General features: G+C 39.9%; 1 protein-coding gene across 1 annotated transcript; it reads right to left on the reverse strand.

The window, feature by feature from the left end:
- Positions 1-1,241: 1,241 nt before the first annotated feature.
- LOC118556424 (ETS domain-containing transcription factor ERF-like) lies at positions 1,242-19,775 on the reverse strand. The gene is made up of 6 exons (XM_036137754.1): positions 19,700-19,775; positions 18,486-18,543; positions 6,609-6,837; positions 6,224-6,344; positions 3,953-4,043; positions 1,242-1,568 (listed from the first exon to the last, which is right to left on the reverse strand). Exons 2-6 carry the CDS (start codon positions 18,541-18,543, stop codon positions 1,294-1,296), a joined length of 774 nt encoding a protein of 257 aa, XP_035993647.1. The 5' UTR covers positions 19,700-19,775; the 3' UTR covers positions 1,242-1,293.
- Between the last annotated feature and the right edge of the window lie 5,522 nt (positions 19,776-25,297).

A 25,297-nucleotide genomic window follows, 5' to 3' on the forward strand; every position in this document is an offset into this window, starting at 1 on the left:
TGTTTTCTTACCAAATATGATATGTTTGACGTTAGTCCCATGCTTTCTAAACCGACAAATACTTCACATGCTGGATCAGTGCAGATCAAATCAAATTAAAAGAAACGTTGAAATGGCCTTTCAATTTAGTACCAACTCTGCAACTGTGGATCAGAAACAAATTTTGTAACTTCATGTTGTTTTTCATATAGCGTTAAAATTGTGCAAAGTGTGGGGAGGGGACTTTGACTAGAAAGTGAAATTTAAACATGTTGCTTTTTATTTTTATTGTTTTTCGTGTTTTGGTTAGTTAGTTGGTTTGTTTGTGAACCCACAAGCATAGCACGCGAGCCCCCCACATCTAAAAAGCAGTCACATGGGCAACATTTTTACTTTGATGTGTGAATGAAAAAGAAGAACGGACAAGTTTAAGTTACTTACTTATTTATTTACATTTATGTATTCCAAAAATGTGCAGGGGCTATAAAAATTAATTTCTAACATATCAAATAACACATTTTTTGTGTTTAGGTACCTAAAACACAAAACATACAGATTGCCAGGTTGTTGGTTAAATATTTTAACCAAGATTTTTTCTTTTTTTTTTTTTCCTTCATCTTTTTTATACCACATTTTAAGTTGTACCAAATCAACATACTTAAGTAAAACTTCCAAAATGTAGTTGGTTTGCTGGATCTGGCCTCACCACAAAACTTACAATTAACTTAAAGCTGCTCTGACTTTCTGATTCTGATTTAAAGTGACAACTACCCCAGCTACTCCACTTTGCATTTGGTTTTAGAGACAAGCTCCCCCCACCTCTGCCAGGGTCATTCACCGGCTGACTGTTAAGGAGCGAACCCAGGAAGAGGTCTGTTGCATTTCAAATGCTTTACTGCCCCCTGCTCTGTTGGAGTGGTAACTGCAAAATAAGGCGGCTGGTCCATAATGTTGCAGAGATGACAGACATGTGAGACACAAATTGCTCAGTCTCTGCATCATTTATGCCACTCCCCTCGTATCCTTTACACGAAGCTCAAAGCAAGGAGATAAGAGGTAAGACAAACAGTTAAATAATGTACACCCTAAGTGCATGGATTTATTCACCAAAACACAATCTGCTGCTGCATAAAATAAGCAGGATTCAGCAGTAGCTCCATTAAAAAAAAGTCCAAATCAATAACTATTAAAAACGTGTACATTTTAAACCACAGGTAACTATACCACATTAAATCAAAACACAGACAAAAAAACAACAACAATTAAACAGAAGACATTTAATTAAAGAACATCTTTCGTTTGTATCCTTTGTCCTTAGTCAGCATCCTTCCCCACTCTGTCCTCGTCCTCCTGCTTCTCTCCTCCTCCTGGCAGGTTCCAGCCTATGTGGGCATTCACGTCCCAGTCTGCGCTGCTCCTGTGCAGCACGCCGTTTGCTGTTAGACCCGACCCCCTGGGCTCTCGCTGGCTGACCCCGAGGCGAGCGGGAGCCGAGATGAAGGGGAAGGGGCCGCGGAGGGCCTGAGGCGCCGGCAGCGGTTTGGGGAGGCAGCCCGGGAGCAGGAAGGGAGGGGGCAGAGGCTGAACAGCTGTCAGGAAGGCACACGGAAAGCCGCATCAATCACGAGCCTCCGCCGAGACGAGTGGCGCTCAGATACAGAATTTTAATCTGTCAATGTCACAATGACAAAACTGTTTTTCCAAGCCGTGAAGCACTGAGCTGCCCTTAAAGTTATTCAGAGAAGAGACATGATTCTCCTAAGCTTTATCATAAGATATCAAATGGATGACTCATAAAAAAAATGAAACAATTAACAATTATAGCGATTATATCAACAGCAACGTGAATGGGTTTAGTAATTTATTAGCAAAAAACAAAGCCAAGGTTCTAGTTTTGTGTTAGCCTACAGTGCCAAGGAAAAAACTTCACATACATTCCCAGTCAGTTCTACGCCAATAAATATTCATGGTGGACTGATCATACAAATGTGTCTTTAATGAATTTCAAAAACAAAGACTGAGTGCATTGGATCTATTGTATAGTTTCTCTAATCCACACAGAGTGAAAATCCTGCACAAATGTAAACGTACATCCCAACATGTGTTTGTTGAAATATTCCGTAGAGGTTCGTCTTAAACAAATCCATTTTATGAAGAGCAAGTGTTCTGGTATAGTTCTGACTGCGCGTTTAGCCAATGTTCTTATCAAAATTAGTTCATTTAATTTAAATTTATTTAAATCTTTTTCAGTTGTTTCCAGAGATTCCCTTTTTGACCTCCAGAATATTTCCAAAATTAGAAATATAACCCAGGGGTGATGCTGAAAAACTAGTCCATGCATTTGTTACTTCAAGGCTGGACTATTGTAATTCTTTACTATCAGGAAGTCCACAAAATGCAGTTCAAAGCCTCCAGCTGATCCAAAATGCTGCAGAAAGAGTTCTGATGAAAATCAACAAGAGGGATCATATTTCCCCTATTTTAACATCCCCTCATTGGCTTCCTGTTAAATCAAGAATAGAATTTAAAATTCTCCTTCTCACATATAAAGCCCTTAATAATCAAGCTCCATCATATATCAGAGCTCTGATTACCCCGAATGTTCCTAACAGAGCACTTCGCTCTCAGACTGCAGGTCTGCTGGTGGTTCCTAGAGTCTCTAAAAGTAGAATGGGAGGCAGAACCTTTAGCTATCAGGCTCTTCTCCTGTGGAACCAACTCCCAGTTTTGGTCTGTAATGCAGACACCCCGTCTACTTTTAAGACTAATCTTAAAACTTTCCTTTTTGACAAAGCTTATAGTTAGAGTGGCTCATGTTACCCTGAGCTATCTCTATAGTTATGCTGCTATAGGCTTTGGCTACTGGAGGACATAAAGACCATTTTCCTTTACTTTGCTACCAATTTTGCATTTTTGCTGTTATTTAAATGTTTAACTTTATGTTCGCCCTCTTTGATCTCTCCAGCTACATCTGACCTGTCTTTCTGTTTAGCTGTGACAGCATCCAGGAGGCGGGACATTGGCTGAGCTACTGCAGCCAACAACTCCATGTTTTTCCTCTTTAGATAATACATTTGACTCTTTCTTTTAGTGTTTAACCCTGTCTCTCTCTTTCTAGATTTCACCATTGGCTAAGACCTGAAAACTTTCTCAGAACTTACCTGCTGTGCTGTTTTACGCTCCCAGGTGAAGCCGCTACAGGAGCCAGTACTGCCATTCCCTTTTACATTTCTCTCACATAGAAATAGGCCTACAATTAAAATGACATTTGAGGCGATTGTATCTAAAGCTTTCACTGATGCTGTATTTTTCCACAAAGTCACTAAGTTTAGGCCTCAAATGCAGTCAGATAGAGAAACAGGACACCGTTAAAGGGCAGCTCCCTTGTAATATGAGCCAAAAGAAGCTCTGGGAGTCCAGAACCATCAAACTGTAATTTCAGCCGTTTAAATCCCATTTCTAATACCTGTGTTGTATCGCACTTTTCTACTTTGTCCCTTTGACTAACAGATCCTCATTTCATGTTGCACCTGACCATAAGAAAAAACATCTGACGAGAAAACAATAATCTGGAGATGGAAATCCCACCGTAGCTGGTTCCAGATGTGTTGGCATGAAGATCACGTCTTTTTGCAGGCGTTAACAACAGCATCACACTGCAAAAACAGAACTAAAAATAAGTAATATTTTTTCGAAATGAGTGCATTTGTCCTTGATTTGAGCAGGTAAATAAGATTATCTGCCAATGAAATTAGTATTTTACCCCTATAATAAGATAATTAGATATAATTCACTTGAAAAAAGGTGATGGAGATGAGTTCTTCCTATTTTACGTGCAAAAATCTTATTCCATTGGCAGATTATTTTATTTACCTGCTCAAATCAAGGACAAATGCACTAATTTCAAGAAAATTTTACTTATTTTTAGTTGCGTTTTTGCAGTGCAGCTGGACTTTTAATCACTACGTATTACCTCTGTCCATCAGTGGTCCTGCTCCTCCACAGAGAGGAAGGCCACTCTCAGCGGGTAGGAACGGGAAGGGTAGAGCGGACCTGTGGAGCATCTGCTGGGTGGGTGGATGGAGGGATGGAAGAAACGGACACGATCAACACAATGCAGTCTGATCTCATTCAGCAAAAAAAAACAAAAAACATTAGGATCATCCCATAAAGGACATTTGGAACTTTTTCACAAGTTTCAAACAGAAAACAAGGAAAAAGTCAACTAATATGATCAGCAGAGGGATTGGTTTGTCCAAAATCCAGCAATGTAGTGAGTTTGGAGAACATCTTGTACCAAAAAAAGTGAAACAGTTAATTTTTTTTTGAAGGATTTAGACACACTGTCTTGCAGACTAAAGAGGAGAGGGAGCGCTCACTGAACTTGTTATCGGCGCGCTGCTCCAAGAGCGGCAGCTGTGGTCATATGGAGAAGCATTAGCGCACATGGCTCGTGGAACGTGCACATCTGTGCTGTCACGGTAATGCTACGTGACGTATAGCGGTTTGGGAGCAACATATGCTGCCAACCATATGAGGACTTATTCAGGGAACGCCTGGGTTATTCCAAGAGAACTCCAGTCCCCGTTGCATCTGCGTCCGTGGAGTAAAGAGTCCAGGCAAGGCTTGCAGTCCAGACCTGTCACTCACTGGAAGCATTGAATCCATTAAGAAACAATAAATGTTTAAAAAAGGAACACTCTGCTTGCACTGAATTCAAAACAAGCACCAACAGAAGTTGTCATTTTTTTTAAAAATGTCTGCATTCATTTAAATGATGTAAAAGCAGGTTAAATTGCATTAAACTCATGAACTCCATCCCAACGTTTTAAAAACTGAGAGTGAGGCGGATGAAAGCATTTGAAAGGCTTCGGAAGAATGACTTTAAGGTAGAAAAACAACAAAAAGATTTCTATCACTTGTGTTGTCGTAACCTCAAAATGGGACATCAAAAATTATAATTCAATAATTCAAAACTGTAATTAATTTTCTAACTAAAAAGAGAACATTTGTCCATGCCTATGCAGCAAAATGTCCCCTTAATAATACTTACTATTGCAGAATTTATAAAAAATAATTAACCTGTCTGGAGCCTTTAACCTGCTTCCTCTCTTCTTCAGTGAGTCGCAGTATTAAAAAATTTAATACAATTGCAGGAATCCAGACTATAAAACTCTAAATTTGAGGCAAACGTTTTTCTTGGAAGCATTTAAGCTTTTTACTGCTCTCTCTCTCTGCTCTACCCTCAGTGGCACTCCTCTTAAAGACCTGCCAAAAGCTTTTATTTCTTCTGAATAATCTGGCATGCACAAAATGAAAAGGCTAGCCATTCATTTTAAACATTAAAATTTTAAACATTAAAACATTTACAACAATAAAAATCGATGTTTACATGATATCATGTGTACCATAAGAAGTGGTACCCCTGCTGTAACCAAAGCAGGGGTACCATCCCAATATTAAGCATTTAGGATTGGGATGTCCTGGTTGACTAAGAAAAAGCTCCAGAGTATTTCCTCAGCCATCTCCTCAATTTCATAGTTCACAAATCTGCAACATTTGCATGATATGTTCTCCTGTCTTCACCATTTTGATACAATGGGCCTCCGCTTCATCTGCTTTAAGTCATATTTATACCCCAGTGATGCAGGAACCCATGGATTGATAATAAATGCATCTTAAACATTGTGATCATATATATATATATATATATATATATATATATATATATATATATATATATATATATATATATGTAAACTTTAATTATACAGATATTCTCATTGAGATCCAAGGCCCCATTTTCACAAGAGACCTATTTGCATAACAAATAGAGAAAGTAGTGCAGGGGGAATCAAAATCTTTCTATCTATCTATCTATCTATCTATCTATCTATCTATCTATCTATCTATCTATCTATCTATCTATCTATCTATCTATCTATCTATCTATCTATCTATCTATCTATCTATCTATCTATCTGATTGATTGATTGATTGATTGATTGATTGATTGATTGATTGATTGATTGATTGATTGGTTGGTTGATTGATTGATTGATTGATTTTGTCCTGTAACCATCAACCTGCTGGTTACAGGATAAACTCCCAGGCTCCTGTAGGGTGCAGTGGCCCTTTAGGTCAAAACAGTCTGTTTTGACAAATTTGCCGCACTGTATTGTGTAAGACGGCGGTAATAAGCTTTGTGAAACCCCCTGAGCGGCGGTGAAGAGTAGATAATGACCTGGTGGCTGGACGGAGGCAGGTATCCCGGATAGTTGACGAGGATGAGTTTGCTGAAGTTGAACTTGTAGGTGAACCTCTTCCCTTTGGTCTTGTGCAGGATGCGTTTGTTGTAGTAGTATCTGAAAGCACAACGTGTCTCTGTGAGAGACTGAAATGCTGACGCGTGCACTCCAGTCGCTCCAGGCCACTCTGGATGCTTGTTTTCTCACAGACGCCATGTGCTGCGTCTGTGGGGACTTTAATACGAACACTGCCAAGTAGAATTTTTGTATCTTTTTTTTTGTTGTTTATTATTGAAAGCAAGCAGCTTGAGGCAGAATCAGCACAGAGATGAATGGTACATCTTCAAATGCAGAGGAGTATTGCGCGTTAAAGGACTTTACCTGAGCGCCCGGCTCAGCTTGTCGTAGTTCATGTGTGGTTTGCCCTTCCTCTCCCCCCACAGCCTGGCCAGCCTCTCCGGGTCCCTGATGACAAACTCGCCCCACTCTCCTCCCCATCCGATGGCTCCGCCCTCACCGCGGCCCAGCAGCTCCAACAGGAAGTGCCACAGTTGGACTTGTCTGGAGCCGGGAGACCAGGCAGGTTTGTAGGCCCAGTCAGGGAACAGCACTGCTGGGGGTGGGTGGGTGAAGTTGAGGGTGGAGACATAAAATGTGAAACTATAAAAAAACAGTCAAAAGCTCGGTCGGACTCATCAATCAGATCTTTCTGTTACCATCCCAAAGAGCCAGACTTAATTTCAGTGTCTAAAGGGTCTTTAAATTTTAGTTCCTCAAGTTCCCTGTGAGTCCTTCAGAGTTTATTTTATGGAGTCTGGCTGCTTTTCCCCAGATTGTCTTTGTTTACCTCTTAACTGTGCTCTGTGAATCCTTAAGTCGTAAAAAAAAAAAGGCTCTCTGCACCATGTGCTGTCATGCTCTGCTAAAAAGGACTGGTTTGAAAGTGAGCTACGAAATGATGCCAACGGTGTAAAAAGTTCTACAAAAGGAAAACATTTTCTATGACCTAGCAGGACATACGTACCATTAGTTTAAGCTTTGTGAGGGTGAGAGAGCCAGACTTTCTGATGATAACAGGAAGGCTCAAGAGAACACAGAGAAGTAGAACTGTTTTACTCTTTTGTGCTTTTACGTCTGTGTCACGAGTTTGAGGCGTTTAGTTATGGTTTTCATTTAGATTGATGTTTTTCTTCCCATTTATGATGCCGTATGTCTTGCCATATTCTGCTGTTTTCTAGTATGTGGGTTCACTTCACTAATGCATTTCTTTACTTTTAGCTTTCTAGTTTATTCTTGTGCTCATTTTCACTTAGCTTTGTATTTAGTAATAGTAATGTAATAGTAATATCATCTTTATTGTCTTTAGGACTTACAACAAAATTTGTTCTCTGCATCTTAACCCATCCCCTGGGGGAGCAGTGGGCTGCCATGTGCGGCGCCCGGGGAGCAAATTGTAGTGTTAATACTGAAATTGTATTCTTTGAATGACCTTGACAGAATCATGGAAAGTATTTCCATTTTATTGATTTTTTTTTTTTTCCACCATCAATCAATTGTGTTTGGCCAACTTATTTTACATGGATTGGCTCAACTCAATATACTGGTCTATCTGTTACTGCTGTCAAATAAGTGGGTCCGATATTTATACATTTAGTCATTCCCAACCATATGAAACAAGTTAAACCAACTCATATTGACCCACACCTTTTATATAAGTTTATATAAGTTCAATCAACCGTGATAAATTGCATTGGATCTAAATGCCTAAAGTTGGACAAACAAAATTGCTCAATGTTGAAAGAAAGCTATTTAATCACATGGAAATACTTTCCATTGGTCGTCCGGCAGCTGGAGCTGATGCAGAATTTAGGGTGAAATTTTCAAAGACAAATTTTGATTTTATTAGCCATTTTTCATATTTTTTCCCCGTCACATCACAGTAGGTAGGACCACAAACATCCAGCAGCATCTTACTCAACAACAGATATGGGCAGAGCCATTATTTGAACTTAGCCAAAGACCTGTGGTGGCATTACCCATCTTCTATAGTGAAGTTTGTTGCAGCAGCTTATCTAATGCTGTAAGAAAACATTTAATTTAGGGAAGGCCAGCTCACAATTTGGATGCCACTTCAACCTGGCGCAGATGTGGGGAGACAGAAGGACGGTGGTAAAAAAAAAAAAAAAAAGAACATCACCGTGGGACTGTCATTGATTGTGATTTGGGACCAACGTGCAGAGACAGGCTTAAAAGCAACATGATAAACTTAAAGGTCTGTAATCAATAAACAGCAACTTACAGAGGAGGTAAACAGAATAACCCAGTGGCAAACTGAAAGCTTAAATAACAGAGAAAACAGGTGCAAGCTATGGGCAAAATGAGGAGACAGCAGTGCATAGGATCAGCTAATGAACTGCTGGCTCTGGCAGAGGGAGAATGACAAAGCAGTGCAGACAGGGAGGAATGCATGGAAGAAACAAACAGACCCAATCCTATACAGGAGAATCAGAATCTTTATTTTGCCGAGTTTAAGGGTAAAAACAAAGAGTCTGACTTCAGATTCCAACAATGACAATAGGAAAACTATGACATGAACTAAATGGCAACACACAGAAATACACAGGAAACTAAGGAAGCTAAACACCTGACAATAGGAAAAAAGTGTAAATATGGCAAACCTCAATGGCCAAAACTAACAACAGAATATGGCAAGAACTATTGAACATACGGAACAATTAGGGAAATACTAAAAAAAAAAGCAAGAAGAATGAAAACTAAAACCAAAGACTCAAGGATTATTACAGGGGCAATGTCTCCCAGCCGATGCATTAAGCTGCTACAGAGACGGAGAGCTCCTTCACAGACAGACAGCTGCATCCTAGATGCACAAAGGAGCGTCATCACAGATCCTTCCTCCCAGCTGCTGTTAAGGTGTGTTCACATTAGCGCGACAAAGTCCTTCTTCCCACGTCACAGCCACATTCAGTTCCTGCACTGCAAAAAGGGAACTCAAGTAAATAATATTTTCTTGAAATTTTTGTATTTTTCCTTGATTTGAGCAAGTAAACAAGATTGTTGCACTTAAAATAAGAACAATTCATCTCCATCATCTTATTTCAAGTGCAGGATATCTAAGTATCTTATTTTAGGGGTAAAAATACCCATTGGCAAATAGTCTTATTCAGCTGCTCAAATCAAGGAAAAATATACTAATATCAATAAAATGTTACTTGTTTTTAGTTCCCTTTTTGCAGTGTGATTGTTTGTCGCAGTGCGACAAGACACAAAAGCTGCTTTTCCAACCCCAACAACTGTCGCTTGGCATCCATCACAGGTTTCGTGTCGCTCTGGCATCGCTTTGATCGGTAAAATCATGTGTTTTCCGTCGCTATAATGGCCTCTGTGGCCTCGCGTAGCTCCCATGTGGCACCTGTGCATAGGGATATCATGCAACTCTTTCACTCAGCCTGACACATTCGCGCTAATTGTGAACGCACCTTTAGACTTTATAACCATCAATGCTCCCAACAAACACAATAAGTGTTTACACACCTGCTGTTTTTGCACTTTTTTTTTTTGTCAGTCTGTTGGTGAGTTTTCGCAGCTGCTGATAGCTCCTCCACCTCCTACCTACATTCACTATATCATAATATCACCAGCATATGATACACCATGTAAAGTCCTGCCTGACCTTATCATTCAAACCCGCCTATAAACAACCCAAACATGATGGAGTCTACAGCTGATCCCTGATGTGATCGCACCGCCACAGTGAAGCCCTTTGTCACTCCTACCTCACACCTCACCACAGTCTTGCTGCACCACCTTCACCTTCACTTTATATCACTCCACAGTTCCCCTCGTGACACAAAGACACAAGCAACTCATTCTCACTAGGGCTGGACGATAATTCAATAACAATATATTGATCGATAGACGTATATCGATGATAGAAAAAAGGTAAATAAAAAGTTCAATAGCATAAAGTTTTCCTTCCATTTAGGTTCTAGCCATATAGGTTAATACTACAGTCATTACGTCCTCCCAACCAATCACAAACGCAGATCCATTACCAAGCTCCGCCCACTTCAAAGAGTTCAGAGAGCACGCATTCTTTTTAATTTTTTTAAATAATTGCAGTTTTGGTAAAAAGTTGGTTGAATAAAGGGTCGAGTTTGAATTCAGTGTTTGTGTGTTCTGTATCTAAAAAATATGTCAGGAAGCAACAGCAAAAATGGCCAGGGCTGCACTTAAAATATGTTTTTAATTTGTTGATAATTATCAATATCAATCAATATCATTTCTGTTTTATCGATCTGCTTTTTTTCCTATATATCGTCCAGTCCTAATTCAGACCTTCTGAGACACAGCTGGCATATCGAAATAAATCATTCTCATTCAAATGTGTTTCACAAATACTAAGAACTTTCCTCTGAGAACGTCGGGAGGTGTTTGACTGAGCCTGACAACCAGTTGCATTAAAACATGGACCGTGGGGTTAATAATAAAGGCCTTTAACACCTTTGTTATCCATCATTTCCACCGTTTTAATGAAAAATTCAAGCATTACCTACATCTAAAGCTGTTCCATTCCAACACTGTGTAAACTGATCTGGCACAAACCCGTTTCCAGCCCGATAGGAACAACGATAAGCAGCGTTTGTTCTCCTGTAAACGTGCTATCTGATTCTTATTAAAAAGACGAGGCAATACCCTTGAGCTGCATTTATCATCGTCCCAGATCCCTAAATCTGAGTTCAACACGTTTTTTTTTTTTCCCCACTGATGGTTTTTCTGTTTATGGATTATAGGATTTTAGTTAAGTTGCCCTGTACAATAAATAATTCTTGTTTGTATTCAGAAAGCTCTGCTCTCTCGTGAGCTCAAATTTCACGGTCCTTCATCTGGGGGGGGGGGGGGGGGGAAAGACGCATTGAAACTCCTCTGAGCCCTTCTCAGTTGTTGTTTTAGGTTTATCTCCTTCCAGGTGTTTCAGTTCAGGAGCTTAACTCCTCATTAAAAAACCGTGTTACAAATACCGGCTGTACACGCTACTTCGGTTCCAGTCGATGACACAAAGCAGCTGTTTTTACCTGCAAATGTTAACTTTCTGTCTCATTAAAGAGGACTTTGAATATGGCTGCACTCTCTAAGCTCTTTACTGTGACTGGGCTTAAAAATAATCACATTAAAGATGAAGGATCGGAGCTAGTTGTTTGATCGGAAGTAGTTTTGTTGCTCTTGCTGGCTTTTTGTATGATATACTTTCCTCCGGCGTCTCAGGATGGGGAAGCAGTGCGGTACCAACACTGTTTACAGTGGGGATGGTGTGCTGCTGACCTCGACTCGGGATGCCGTGCATCGGTGGGCAGAATACTTCGAAGACCTCCTCAATCCCACCAACACACTGCAAAAACGGATCTAAAAATAAGTAAATTGTTCTTAAAGTTAATGTATTTATCCTTAATTTGAGCAGGTAAATAAAATTGTCTGCCAATGGAATGAGTATTTTGACCCCTGAAATAAGATATTTAGATATCCTGCACTTGAAATAAGATGATTGAGATGAATTGTTCCTATTTTATGTGCAAACATCTTATTCCATTGGCAAATCATCTTATTTACCTGCTCAAATCAAGGACAAATACATTAATTTTAAAGAATATTTTACTTATTTCTAGTTCCGTTTTTGCAGTGCACGTCTTCCATTGCGGAGGCAGAGCCTGAGGACTCTGGGTCGGGTTCTCCCATCTCTGGTGCTGAGGTTGCCAAGGTTGTTAAAAAGCTCCTCGGTGGCAAGGCCCCGGGGGTGGATGAGATTCGCCCTGAGTACCTTAAGGCTCTGGATGTTGTGGGGCTGTGTTGGTTAACGCGGCTCTGCAGCATCACGTGGACATCGGGGGCAGTTCCCAAGGATTGGCAGACTGGGGTGGTGGTCCCCCTATTTAAAAAGGGGGACCGGAGGGTGTGTTCCAACTACAGAGGAATCACACTCTTAAGCCTCCCTGGTAAGGTCTATTCAGGGGTTCTGGAAAGGAGGGTCCGTCGGATAGTCGAATCTCGGATTCAGGAAGAGCAGTGTGGTTTTCGTCCTGGCCGTGGAACACTGGACCAGCTCTACACCCTCAGCAGGATTCTTGAGGGGGCATGGGAGTTTGCCCAACCAGTCTACATGTGCTTTGTGGATCTGGAGAAGGCATTCGACCGTGTCCCCCGAGGGATCCTGTGGGGGGTACTCCGGGAGTATGGAGTACCGGACCCTTTAATAAGGGCTGTCAGGTCTCTGTACGACCGGTGTCAGAGTCTGGTCCGCATTGCCGGCAGTAAGTCGGACTCGTTTCTAGTGAGAGTTGGACTCCGCCAAGGTTGCCCTTTGTCACCAATTCTGTTCATAACTTTTATGGACAGAATTTCTAGGCGCAGCCAAGGTGTTGAGGGGATCCGTTTTGGTGGCCTTAGGATTGCGTCTCTGCTATTCGCGGATGACGTGGTCCTATTGGCTTCATCAGGGCGTGATCTACAGCTCTCACTGGAGCGGTTCGCAGCCGAGTGCGAAGCGGCCGGGATGAGGATCAGTGCCTCCAAATCCGAGACCATGGTCTTGAGCCGGAAAAGGGTAGAGTGCCTTCTCCGGGTTGGGGAGGATGTGCTGCCCCTAGTGGAGGAGTTCAAGTATCTTGGGGTCTTGTTCACGAATGAGGGGAAGATGGAGCGGGAGATCGACAGGCGGATTGGTGCAGCGTCTGCTGTGAACCGGGCGCTGTACCGATCCGTTGTGGTGAAGACAGAGCTGAGCCAAAAGGCGAAGCTCTCGATTTACCGGTCGATCTACGTTCCTACCCTCATCTATGGTCACGAGCTTTGGGTCGTGACCGAAAGAACGAGATCCCGGATACAAGCGGCTGAAATGAGTTTTCTCCGTAGTGTGTCTGGGCACTCCCTTAGAGATAGGGTGAGGAGCTCAGTCATCCGGGGAGGGCTCAGAGTAGAGCTGCTGCTCCTCCACGTCGAGAGGAGCCAGTTGAGGTGGCTCGGGCATCTGGTCAGGATGCCTCCTGGACGCCTCCCTGGTGAGGTGTTCCGGGCACGTCCCACCGGGAGGAGACCCAGGGGAAGACCCAGGACACGCTGGAGGGACTATGTCTCCCGGCTGGCCTGGGAACACCTTGGGATTCCTCCTGAGGAGCTGGCCCAAGTGGCTGGGGAGAGGGACGTCTGGGCCTCCCTACTGAAGTTGCTACCCCCGCGACCCGACCCCGGATAAGGAGAAGAGGATGGATGGATGGATGGATGGATGGATGGATGGATGGATGGATGGATGGATGGATGGATGAATACTTTCACAGATGTCCTTTTAAAAGACGGCGGCAGAGTTGAAATATGAATCTCTTCATCAAAAATCTTCATGATGATTAGTTTATCGTTTTGACCTCTGATCTGTGACACGTCTTCCTGTGACACGTCAGAAGTCTCATCCATTGTTGATTTTACAGATTTTGCTACAAATATAAATAGAAATCACACATTTCTCCTGTTCTGTTGGATGCGTTTTTATGTTGAAATAATTTGTATATTTTAGTTCCAGCTTATCTTCATATTTATTTTGATAAATATAGATTCTGTAATGAAAAGATTTTGTGCATTTGTCACGTTCAGCAGATGTTTGGTCGCTATAATGAAGGCAATAAAAAAAAACCCATCTATAATAGATTTTGATGTCTGTTTTTTTTCTGAGAAAAAAAGTTAATGATCACATTTTATTTTCCCATGATTTAGTGATTTTGAAAGCTCTCTGCAGAATATTTTGTTTTCTATCTCCACCTGTTACACTCATTAGTCAACATTTTCTGTCAAACTTTGGAAATCTGTTGCAATCCAGTGCAACAGCCCTCATTCGGCCTCCTGTCGTGCTCTGTCTTCCTTTTCTGCTGCCAGACGGTGAGAATATGACATCATGTTCATCACTTAGTTTAGTTCTGAAGGTAAAGAGAATACAGTTGTGTACAAATGTGCTGATTGCGGACAAGGGTGACATATTAATTTGGGACTTTTAAATTAATTATTGGACCTTTCCTGTTTCACAGTAAAAAATAATGATACAACGTGCATGAAAACCATAACTTCTTGCACAAGTTGTCTTTTTTTTTTTTTAAGGAATTTTCCCAATCCTGACAAAATAATACAAGCAGGCACAAATATCTACCACTAATATAGAGACAATCACGTCCGAATGAATTTTTGCAGTCATCAACAAGGTTTAAAGGTCGTATTTATGTTGCATTTCATTTGCAGTCGGAACTGGGAAAATGAACTGTAGCGGCCGTTAAAGTCAGACTTTTTTAAGGCCGATTGTTGGATGCAATATGGCAGCTCCTTACATCAACAACATTAAGCCACGATGAAACATGTTTATTGTTACAAGACACAGCTGCAAGAGTGCATCTAAAATCAATGTTACATGTAGCAGCTGCAACTCTGAACCGAACAAATTAAAAATGGTCTTTGCACGTGGAAAGTGCAGCTTTAACTGCTGTTTATAAGAGCAAAACAACAAAACAACACGTTTCCTGGCTGTTGCCATATTGGAATCCCAACTTTTTGTTTTTATGTTTTTATTTCTGTGCCAACAGGAACGATGTTTTCTCGGGTTCACCCCATTCCCAGCTCCTAATTTCAATTTCTGAGGCAAATGGAATACAACGTTAAAGCTGCATATTTGACCAACCTTCTTGGTAAAACTGTTAAAGTTTTACTTTACAATAGATCAGGCATGCCCAGGGGCCATTTGTGGCCCCTGTACTCATTTTGGATGGCCCTCCCCGACACATTTGAAGAAAGATTTGATCCGCAAGCACATGTGGCTGATGCAGATGGAACTTCTTTAAATTAGTGCAAAACATTTAAACATTCTCTTTAAATGCGTAATAAAAAAGGAGCCATGACATTTTATTACTCAATGCAGAGTTTGGTGCATTAAAAAATGCTTTGAATTCAATTATTAAAATTGGCTAAATACAGCAAGCGTTTTCAAAGAACAGCTGACCAAAATCCTGTTCTTACAGTGCTAGACCAAAGAGAGTTCAGTTAATTATTATTAATAATATTTGTTAATATTGAACGAGCCAAATTAAATCATTAAAAATAAATATGCAAAGTGAATGACCATCCTTTATTACAAACAAATAAGCAAAACCCCTTTTTATCTGTGGATCTACAATGACTTACACAGTCATTTCCTACAGAAAACCTTATGGATTTGTTTATTTAAAATTATCATTTTATTTAGAGCAAACAAAAAATTGACATCATGACTTTTTGGCCGTCAAGTACCGCTGACTTGACAATTTTGGCCCATGTGCCAATAAGTTTGGACATATCAGACTGACAAAGTGTTTTATAAATAAAAACCTGTTTGTATCTGGCTCTCTTTCTACCCTGATATCCATAAACATAATCCTGCACAACCTACTGCATTCAGAAGCCATTTAATGTCTATCTTTGTGTGATTTAATCAACATGATAACCGCTGGTCGGTGAATACCTTAAAGGTTTTGTAGAGAACAATGGTCGGCGTCATGGAGACCGAGGACCAGTTGGAGGGAACATTTTGGAGAAGTTCACGTCGGGTTAATTAAAGCAACACCAGCATCTCGCTGAGCACCGTTCTGAGTTTGCTAAAGACTTGAGACTGGGGTGGAGGTTCTCCTTCCACCAGGACAAAAGCCCCAAACACACAGCCAGAGCTACAATGAAGTGGTTTAAATAAAAACATGCTTGCGTTACCATGGCCTAGTCAAAGTCCAGACCTAAATTCAACGCAGAATCTGTGACTATGAGTAAAAAAAGTACTCACTAAATGAAACAAGCTGGTAGAGAAGCTGGTTTTACCACGTATTGAATTAATGGGAGCACAAGACAAATACACACCATTCTTTTCAGGATTTATTTCCAAAATATATTTTAAACCGCGCTGCTCGACAGAGCAGTGGCTGGCGCTGTTGCCTTGCAGCAAGAAGGGCCTGTGTTTGAATCCTTGGTGTCTTTAAGTTTGTGTGTTCTCCCTGTGCATCTCTGGGTACTCCAGCCTTCCACCCACAGTCCAAAAACACGACTGGGATGTTTGTCCTGAGCGTCTCTGCAGTTTTGAACTCTTTTCACACCCTTTGAAAAGAGTTCAGGGTGTGTGAATACTTCTGCAAAGCATTAGGAGGAAATTAAGGACTGTCCCATTTGAATGTTTTCATCCTGTGTCAAGCATTTAGTACCTGAACCTTCTAAAATTACAACAAAAATGAACTAATTAACAGCTGAAATTTAAAAAAAAATGTAAATTAAGCCCTTAATTAGAGGGTTTTTTTATGCAATAAGTAATGCCAGATGACATTCTGTGATATGATCGGTTTAAGCCCTTGTTGGCTCAGCACTTATTTACAAAACAAGCTGATAAATGCAGACTGCAAAAAGGATCAGGCATGGACAAAATAAGAGAAATGTCCGTGGCGCTATGTTGACCGGTACAATAACTGCAGGAGGGGCCCCAAAACGAAATTCTGCACAGGGGCCTCATGCAACCCTGGGCTGACTCAGTGCGGCTCAGCAGCAACGTGCAGCTTCTGCACTTTCATATTTGTCAAAGGAGTAGCAGCAGAGCCACCAAATAGATATGATCACTTTAATTACTGATTAATAATTTAAATAGAGAATGAAACCAGTTTTCAGAAGCATTTCTTTTAAGCCCTGATCAGAAAAAAAGCAAGAATAACAAAAACAAAGATGAACACAAATTTCCTGAATAGTTACTTTGGGGTAAAGCATCCAGATGACCCACTTCCCAAAAATAAATTTAAAATTTTTAAACCCATCAGTCAGAAAATTATGTTATTTAAAAACTAAACTGTATAAATAGGGGGTTTATAAATTTCATCTATTAGACTTATGTGATCACATGATTATAATAAGCAAATCTCTACATTTTGCATGAATTTTGAAAATACATCTCACAAATATCTTTTTTGACAACTTTCAGAACTGCTACTACAAATCTTTTTCTATGCATTTTGTTATTTTATAGACAATATGTGAAAATACATTTATTGTCATATGTAATGTTTAGAGGTCTCAGAAGTACTAAAAAATTATAATTATGGGTAAAGGGTTATGTTTTTAAAACCTCATTTGAAAAATAATTGCTGGAAAATTGCCAGACTTTTCAAGACTGAACGTTTTTCATCTAAACACCCAAAAAAACAACAAAAAAAACACAAAAAAAAAAAAAAAAAATATATATATATATATATATATATATATATATATATATATATATATATATATTTGCCTATTTTTCCTTTGATATTTGGAAAATTCGGATTTTAAAGTCATGCAATTATTACATGCAAAAATATAAAATATGTATACATTGCAAAACGTGGCAGATCTAAACATTTATTTTTACTTTTGCCATTTTTACAACACTAATTATTTTTGCTCCCATGCATTTTGCCTTTTTGCAATGAATGTATGAAATGCTCTTAACAAAGTATTCCCTCTTTATGGGAATTAAAGCGGCCGTATCGAGGTATCAGAAATGTGTCAGAAATGATACGTCTGGCGTTAGTTAATTCATCCGATATTTAGTGAGGAAATCTGTGCTTCCAAGCAAACTACAAGCACTAGAATGAGATTCAGTATCAGCAAAAGGCTTAGAGGCACAGACATATATAGTTATATAAGTATATGAGACAAAAGAATAATGATCAATACATCCTTTACAGCTATTTTTAAAAAGTGTTACTATCAGAAAAATTTTATAATCTATAGGTAATCATTTATGCAAAAAGTAGGACTGTAACACAAATTTTTTTCAAAAGCTCCAGGACAACTTTTGTGAGTCCAAAAAACATCTGCAGTTTTACTCTCCTGTTCAAAAACAAAAAAAAGGACAATTGATAAAAATGAATTTAAGATTTTGCACATCCAATATAACTGCATTAATGCATTTCTCCTAACTTCAGCTGTGAGATTTTATGTGAGCCGGTGCCTAAACTTCCTATCGATGCAGGTTGTCATGTTTATACACGTATAATCTAATTTGTATGTTATCGCATTAAAATGCAGAGAGGGGAATTCATAAGAGCTACTTTTTTTTTTTTTTTTTTTCACATATATATGTATACATACAAAAGTCCTCCCACGCAAATGTCAACCAACAAATATGGAAATGAACGAAATGAAAATCAACACAAACACACACAATCATACCTCGGCTCCAGAAAGGTGATGAAAGGTGCCCGACAGAGGAGTTACAGCTGCACTGCATCTGTCACACAGACAGACAGACAGACAGACAGACAGGATAATCTTTATCACTGAAACTTCATTTACCACACACACACACACACACACACACACACATATATTTATATATATATATATATATATATATATATATATATATATATATATATATATATATATATATATATATATATATATATACATACATACACATCCATCCACTTTCTAACACGCTTATCCCTACTGGGTCGCGAGCTGCTGGTGCCTATGTCCAGCTGACAATGGGCGAGATGTATGAATATGTATTTATATATATGTACATATACATATATATATATATATATATATATATATATATATATATATATATATATATATATATATATATATATATATATATATATATATATATATATATATATATATATATTGTAACCGATAAGCCTACTTCTTCATATTAATTATATGAATAAAACTTTTGAGGTGGTGAGGCGTAGTTTCCCCCTGCGGGCTCCGCTCTTGTTAGTTTTGTATAATTTCTCCTGGTAAACACACACATCATCCTCTCTCAGACGCGATGACCTTCCCCTCCCTGCGATTTGCAGCCGACGTTCTCCCTGGAAGGCTGAAAGCTCATCTCCACCAGAGAGAAGCACTTCGCCTCTTCCCCACTGAATCATGTCTGTCCTCTGCTATAAGCTCCTTTCCACAAGCTGTAATATCCCCTTATCTTGGAGCAACAACAAAACGATCTCTCCTCCTCAGCTCTTGCTTTATTTCCCTTTTTTTCCCCTCATGTGGGAGGACACTCGGGGGTCACGGGGTATTTCACCCCTTTAGGCCAGCGTGTGGGGCCAGCTTGGAAATGGTCTGCCATGAAAACAATCCAAGGAAATTATAAAGCACTGTGCTCAAATGGGACGCCAGGCAAGCAAAGTTTAAGGCAGTATTTCAGCTCATTCACAGGTCAGGAGCAATAAAGTGCCTTTAAAGTCCCTTTATGGATGATGACAATTACACTTGTGGTCAAAACAAGACAAAATGAACAGAAAATTTACAGAATTCCACCAAGGAATGCATTTCAAACAAATGCTAAATCTAATTGAAGCACTTTTTATCTGCGCAATCATCTTTGTTGTAAAGAACAGGTAAAATAAGAATTGAAGACGTCCCGTTACCTCGACTGAAGTGGAAAAGTCTTCGTCAACTGGGAAACAATGATCACTTTGTCCTCCGGCCCCCTCCGAGTCAGGGGAGTACTGAAGGATGGATGGACTGGATCTTAAACCCTCTGTCTCATCTGACCCCCCCCCCCCCCCCCCCCCCTGCAGCCACTCACACCCGCCCCACCCTCCTGTCTCCTATTGCTTCCTCTCCTGCCTCCCTCGCCCCAGAATTAGGAAGACCTGGTCTAAACCCAACAACAACAAAAAAAAGTCTAAAACCGATTACAAGGTTCTTGTTTCAAGGGTCTTTTTTTTTTAGCAAATCAGGCAAAGCGAGGAGGGGGTGATCCAGGAAACTGGTTACAATTTTGTTAGGATAAACTTGTGAAAATAGATTAAAAACGTCCAAAAATTCAAAGATTGCTTCTCTGTGCTAAACCTGCCAACGATCGTCACAGTTTCTCAGGCGGCCCTGGTTTGTAGTTACAAACACTTCTGTCAATTTTTGTTCCTACAAAAAAAAAAACTAAAAAAAACGAGAAATTATAAAAACACAAAGAAGAAAAAAAAAAGGCAAATCAGGCAAAGCGAGGAGGGAGTGATCCAGGAAAATGTTGGGATTTTGTTAGGATAAACTTGTGAAAATAGATTAAAAACGTCCAAAAAAAATTCAAAGATCTTTTGAAAACATGCAATAAAACTAAACGCGCTTCGCTTCTCTTCTCTGTGCTAAACCTGCCAACGATCGTCACAGCTTCTCAGGCGGCCCTGGTTTGTAGACTTAAACAACTTCATTGTCATCTTGTATGCACAAAGTGTGCGTACAGAACGAAATTTCGTTTGCATACAGCTTGAAAGATCGCAGTAAATTGCAGTAAATTTCAGGATAAAGATGCAGCAGCGGTTTATGTAAACAATTGAAATGTAAACAATGTAAAACTATGTAAACAGTGCAGGGGAAAGTAGTTACAAACACTGTCATTTTCTGTACCTACAAAAAAAAAAAAAGAAATTATAAAAACACAAAGAAAAAAGAAAAAGGCGAGTGCATGTAAAGTGCCTCAAGATAACGTGTTGAATTGGCTCCATGTAGATAAAAAGAATCGAATTGACCGACTAAATGATCACTAGTGAGCATCTGGGGGTTGAGCTTTGGCTCCCGGGGCCTGAAGAAGCTACAGGATGTCCCCCCTATGTGGGCCCACCGCCTGCATGGAGGAACATGGGGATGGGGTGCGATGCAGGCGCCTCGGTGTGCTAATTCCTGGCAGCATAATCTGGCTTTAGGGACGTGGAATGTCACCTTACTGCCGCGCGAGGCTGAGCGGTACCAGCTAGAAATAGTTGGACTCGCCTCTATCCGTGCACAGCTTGAGCTCTGGAAGCCAAAAGAAGGCGCCGGACTCTCTCCTTTATGGGGGATATTCATAAAGAGGTTCTGTTCAGTGGACTATGTTCTCCGGGTTAAGATAAGATAAGATAAGATAGTCTTTATTGATCTCACAATGGAGAAATTCACTCGTCACATCGGCTCATACAAGAAGGTGCAGAGTAGGAAAGGTGCATTCAGTTATATACAGTGAATCTTCATATATACAATGGATCAAAAGAATACAAAAGAAATATATATATATAATATATATAGACATATATGCCTACTTATATACATACATATACCTGTGCGCTTACATACATACGTACCTACACGTATATATGTGCATATAGATACGTGCATACATTTGTACATACATACATACACGTGTACTGACATATGTTCAGGTGGTGATAGCAGCAGAAGTCACTACTTCAGGATTATTGCACGGGTTGTAGCCCAGTGTTAGGGGTCAGTCTCCGCTTGAAAAAAAGAGGACTTTAAGTATCTTGGTGTGTTGTTCACCAGTGATGGTAGGATGGAGCAGGTGTGTCTGATAAAGAGGAGTGTTTCTTTAAACCAAACTGTTCTTTATTAACGAGAAAACGATGCCGGTTCAGTTGCAACTTCATCTTCAATACACGGCGCAACTGTTTTTGAGGGCTTCAATTGCAAAAAAAAAAAGCTCCTTTTGGCATCAGAAAAGTGGTTTAAAATTATATTTTTTTTTCTGTTTTGTGTATTCAAGAGTGTTAGGCTATCCTGCTATAAAAGGATGACGTTGTTCGGCGTTTAACCCACTGAGCTATACAATACACTGGAGTGCTGATTTTGCCGAAAAACTGAAGTCACTGGCCGCCATCTTGTTACTCCCTACTCTCACAGAATCCCACAGGATTTGGTTGCAACAACAAGCAGTTTTCTGGCTGTGTGAAAACGTTTCACAGGTAATTCTACAGTCAGTGGATGTACTAACACTATCAACTACTAGGAAATTAGGTGCTGAAATATTTTACATGTTATTCATACTAAATATATATATATGTATATATAAGTATGTGTTTATGTATATTTGTATATATATGTATACACATATGTAAATATATGTTTTTGTATATTGTTATTTATATATTTATAAATGAATAAAATGCAAAATATTTCAGCACATGACTTTCTCAGTACTTGATATTTTTAGAACATAACATAAAACTATATGCCATTTGACATTTCAAAAGTTTTAAGCCCCCCCTGAACATGAGAAAATCCTCGTTATTCGATGCTGTAGTGCATATATTCCCTAGTTTCTGGAGGAAAATAGGGAAACCCAATAAAACAGGGTTCTGCATACCTTACCCATGCATCTTCCATTCAGTGTTCTGCCGTGTCATTAATCCCTGATCACTGAGTGCAACATAATAAATATAAGAACCCTGTGTTCAAAATTAGTCTTCTGCTGGATGTTTGACCCTAACCTCACAGAAACACAACTTAAAACCAATAATCTGGGCCTGATCCTAAACAACGGAGAAGTGATGTGAAATAAAAAACCACATTTTAAATCAGACTGAACCAAAGGAGGAAAAATACGTTAAATCTAAACAGGAGGGAAATCTTATTACACCAAACATATTTGAAAAGAAGTAAAATACGACTGAAACATGCCATGAAAACCTTAACTTTGAGGGAACTATGTTAGGTAAACAAGCGGAAAATTGGATTCTAAACAATATAACAAACTTAGAACTAGATGCATTAATAACCAGCCAAAAATAAACTTTAACAGTGATTTGAGCGACACAGATAAAGAAAAACTCCTATATATGAAGGATATAAAAAATCTATACCCTATATTTTCCTGCAGACGCATCATATTGAAAACAGCCTCTGCTAATTAAAACAGTTTATTTCATCTCTAACACCTGAACAATTACCATTTAAAGTATTACCTGGCCAGCAGGAAATCACAGGACATTAAGATGTTATTTGCAGCATGCTGCTTTATTTGGACAACAAATAAGAAGAAAATATGTTTGCTGTTGGATTGTTTTTGTCTTCAAACAGCAGGAGAAAAAAAAAATGTGATAGACTGAAAGTTAACGAATCTTCGGGGCAACATTGGTTGTCAGCAACAGTTACTTCTCAGAGAGAAGAAACGGGGTCGGCACTATAACAAGCGTAGATGAGCATCATTACGAGCGAGAGTGCAGAAGGTTCACAGCAGCAGTGAAGTACGAGCAGGAGGGAAATAAAGCAGGAGGAAATAGGAGAAAGCGCCACGTCGGGGGGGGGGGGGGGGGGGGGGGGGGGGGGGGGGGGGGGGGCTGAGTGGAGGGGAGCAGCATGGCGCTGAGCGAAGGTGACTGCTGGTTTGCTCTTTGCTAAATCAAATAGGTGATGAACTCAGCGCCGGAGCCATTTGTCACCTCTGTGCTGCGGCTTTTTAGCTCGACGCCGGTGACTTTGAGCAAGGTTATCGGGCCGCTCTGCCGCACAGGCCCAGGAGTCTGCTGGAGGTGGAGGGCCACCGTGTCTGACCCGGTTCTGCTCAGGGTCATGCTCTGCTTCAACTCATTCTCTGCATCCGCTCCAATTAAGGCTGGATGTAAAAAGTCGGTAAAAGTTTTTTATTCCCACTTATTAATTCAATTCAATTCAATTTTATTTATATAGCGCCAAATCATGAAACATGTCATCTCAAGGCACTTTACAAAGTCAAGTTCAATCATATTATACAGATTGGGTCAGATTATACAGATTGGTCAAAAATGTCCTATATAAGGAAACCAGTTGATTGCATCAAAGTCCCGACAAGCAGCATTCACTCCTGGAGAACCGTAGAGCCACAGGGAGAGTCATCTGCATTGTACATGGCTTTGCTGCAATCCCTCATACTGAGCAAGCATGAAGCGACAGTGGAAAGAAAAACTCCCCTTTAACAGGAAGGAAAACCTCCAGCAGAATCAGGCTCAGTATGAACGGTCATCTGCCTCGACCGACTGGGGTTACAGAAGACAGAACAGAGACACAACAAGAGAGACAAAAAAGCACAGAAGCACACATTGATCTAGTAATCTGTTCTACATTAGATGGTAGTAGCGGGTGAGCCGTCTTCTCTGGATGATGTCACAGTTAACAGAACGCCAGACCAGGTGTACCTACTATGAAGAGAAAAGAGAGAGAACAGAAAGTTAAAGCAGAAATGATAACACATAATGCATAATTAAAGAACAGTAGAACTCTATAGAGTGAGAAAATTAGATCCTGATATCCTCCAGTAGCCTATAGCAGTAAAACTATAAAGGTAGCTCAGAGTAACATGAGCCACTCTAGTTATAAGCTTTGTCAAAAAGGATTAATGCATTTTCTGCTGATGACACGAATCCTATTTTAAAAATTGCTAAAAAAAAAAAAAAAAAACACTCACTCATACTGTGAAAAGTTCCTGGACAGCAGGAGAACTATTTGGTTGCTTTAATTCCTCTTTAGCTCATTTCCAACACCTTGAAAAATGTTTTACACCTTCAGCTGTTTCTCATTTTGTCACTTTGCAGCCTCAAACTTCAACATATTTTATTGTCATTTTATCTGGTTGACAGGCTGTAACATATCTCTGAAGGCGAAATAAAAGGATTCATAATTTTCAGTATTTTTCTATAAATAAAAGTCTGAAAGCCATGCACATTTCTATTTAACCCCCCTGAGTCAAACGTCGGCACCGCCGCCTTTTACAGTAGTTACAGCTGCTGGCTGTCAGTGGTAGCCGACGTCTCTACAAGCCACGCATGTCTTTATAAAGTCTTATTTTTTTATTAAATTGACATTTCTGCCTTAACTCGAACTATGAGTTTGAGTTACTACAATAACTCAAGCTCAGTCGGGCTGAATCAAGAGCGGCTCCGCGCATCACTTTGTCATTTCTTGCCTCAGACTCTCAATCAGATGCTGTTTTAACTGTTTAACCAATTAAAATCTCGAAACTGCCTCCAAGAGTCCCATAAATATCAAAAATTAAGAATATTTAATGCCAACACGTGTCACTGTGGTGAATTTTTTCTAAAAATATAGATATTTCTTAAACATAAGAACTTTTAGGGCAAGGGTTGGGATTACATTTCCATGTTTGATTGGGATCGGTTTCAACCTTATGCATGTTTGGTGATTCAGCTGGCTGCCTCTTAGCTCGGCATGAAAATGGGTTCAAATCTGAACCTAATGTCAAATTTAAGTCCAAGAATACT

The sequence above is a fragment of the Fundulus heteroclitus genome, chromosome 6 (genome assembly GCF_011125445.2).
Source record: "Fundulus heteroclitus isolate FHET01 chromosome 6, MU-UCD_Fhet_4.1, whole genome shotgun sequence".
Lineage (NCBI taxonomy): Eukaryota > Metazoa > Chordata > Actinopteri > Cyprinodontiformes > Fundulidae > Fundulus > Fundulus heteroclitus.